The sequence below is a fragment of the Frankliniella occidentalis genome, unplaced genomic scaffold (assembly GCF_000697945.3).
Source record: "Frankliniella occidentalis isolate FOCC.00 unplaced genomic scaffold, Focc_3.1 Scaffold29, whole genome shotgun sequence".
NCBI classification, from domain to species: Eukaryota; Metazoa; Arthropoda; class Insecta; order Thysanoptera; family Thripidae; genus Frankliniella; species Frankliniella occidentalis.
The window spans coordinates 324,465-326,499 of NW_026267159.1; the positions used below are offsets into that span (position 1 = coordinate 324,465).

General features: G+C 57.5%; 1 protein-coding gene across 1 annotated transcript in view; it reads right to left on the reverse strand.

The window, feature by feature from the left end:
- LOC113216876 (beta-1,3-glucan-binding protein-like) overlaps positions 1–2,035 on the reverse strand; it is a 5,920-nt gene that overhangs the window by 3,155 nt on the left and 730 nt on the right. Inside the window, exons 2-4 of the mRNA XM_052265685.1 lie at positions 867–1,094; positions 406–429; positions 6–233 (exon numbers count right to left, since the gene is read on the reverse strand). Coding sequence (XP_052121645.1) covers positions 6–233; positions 406–429; positions 867–1,094 — 480 coding nt within the window. The remainder of the gene's footprint in view (positions 1–5; positions 234–405; positions 430–866; positions 1,095–2,035) is intronic.

The following is a 2,035-nucleotide window of genomic DNA, read 5'->3' on the forward strand; positions in this document are numbered from 1 at the left end:
CGGGGGCCTGCCGCCCTCGTAGCTAGGCGGAGGGGGCGGGGGGCGCGACTGCTGGGGGCGGTACGCTGCTGGGGGCCGCCCCTCGATCACAATGATCTGACGGGACTCGAATGTCGGCTCCAGGGCCGGCTCCTTGTCCTCTTTGTCCGCCAGTTCCCGCCACCCCGAGCCCCGACTGGAGCCCTGGCCCTGGCCAGACTTGGGGGTCCGTTTAGGCGGCTCAGACTCGTCTACTGCAACAACAGGAGTCAGCGGGAGGTCACGACGGCACGCCCCACCCCACACCCCTCAGGGCGAGTCTGACTGAGGCAGGTGGGGCGAAAAATCGGCGACTCCACCTTTCCCGACATCGAACTGCCGCTATGTAAGAAAAGCCATTATGTATCCCTTATGGGTGGGTCTTACCTTTTCCGGGATCTCGAGCCAGTTCTGTAGGAAAGAGGTAAGAAAAAAAGGGTGTGTCAACACTGAGAAATATATTCGGTCTTTACGTTTAAAATCTCAAATAGTTCGAACAGCGTGTTAAATTCGAATAAGGCGCCCTATCGCCCCATTAAAGCTGCCCCCACAATGAGTGTCCCGCGAGTTCGCCCGAGGGAACACAGGGCGTCAAACCACCTTACCTCCACCTCCCGTACTTAGGCGCTCTGGGTGGGCCGCCGTCTTCACGCAGCTGTCTGGCGGGTCGGCCCACCCAGGGCGTGGCAGGCGCTGGCATGAGAGCGTCGCCTCATGAAACGTTCATTGTGGGGTGGGGACAGCTTATATAGGCAGACTGGATGTAGATTGGCTACATTCCATAAATAATTGTTCTTCCTAAAATGTCATATTTATATGTAATTTTTTTTGTCGTTAATCGCACTCACCTGTGACGTAGAAGGTTTGCCCAAGTCGCTCGTAGCCTCTGCCGAAACGCTGCACGTACAGCCAGTAGTTGATGACGTCGCCGACTTTGAGCTTCCGCTGCGACTGGTACGTCCACAGGCCCTCCTTGCTCTTCTTCCTGATGTCCATCGACATTTCGCCGGCCTCCCGCTCACCCAGCTCCCGGTTCACATTGCCGTGGAAGGCGAAGAGCTCCACGCCTTCCGAATCTGGAAACACGAAAAAGATTCATTGCGTCAGCGGATAGATCAGCAGTGAACCTCCCTGAACCTCCTTGACGTCACAACCAGCTTCACTCACTATCGCTCTTTACAATCGCGAGTTATGTTGTGACGGCTTCTTTGCCGCATTTTGCTCGGCCCGGCCCGCGCTAGGCGGCGATGTGCACGATAGCCGGCCAATTTACCGGTCCATGGGAGCCTCGCGAGACAATGATAGCCTGGCAGTGGTTAGTGCCCCTCTCCGAGCGACCGGCGCACGACGTCCACCCGGCCCGCCCGGCCCCCCGCGCCGTAGGAAAAATGTTGTATCGCCACGGACCGACAAGCAGGCTCCGTGCGCCACGGGCCCAGCTGTTTGCTTCCGAGGTGTGAAACGTTTCCCCAAACCTCTGCGGGCGTCAAGCACAAGTGGCTGGGCAGTGGTAGCGCTGACAGAACGACACAGAACACCATGCGCCCCCCCGCCCCGCCACCCGCCCCGCGGTACATAGCCTATGCGATGTGAGCCGCGCCGTCGAGGGAAACCCACGGGGCTTTCCCGCACGTGTGTGCGCTCCTATACGGATGAACGACGAGACACGCATATGTCGCAAACAATTCTCGGAAGTCGTAAAATTACAAATTTTCCCGCGGCGCGCGGCGCGAGGGAGAGTACACAAACGAAAAAATAGAAGAGTGCGCGTAAAGGACAGAGTTTTGGTGTTGGGAGTTGACGGAGTTGACTCGCTGCCACGCCCCACGAGGCCCAGCTGGTGGTGCTAATGAGACAGACTAAGATAACCGGTTTGCTCCGGGGCGTTCATCGCTTCCAACAAAAAAGAAAATAAGAAAAAAAGTGCGTTTGTTTCTGAGCTGGTATGCGCATCGCCAGGAAGTCCGCATTCTACTTTAAGAGGGTGCGGGCAGAATGAAAGGTGTGTGTGGCGGGG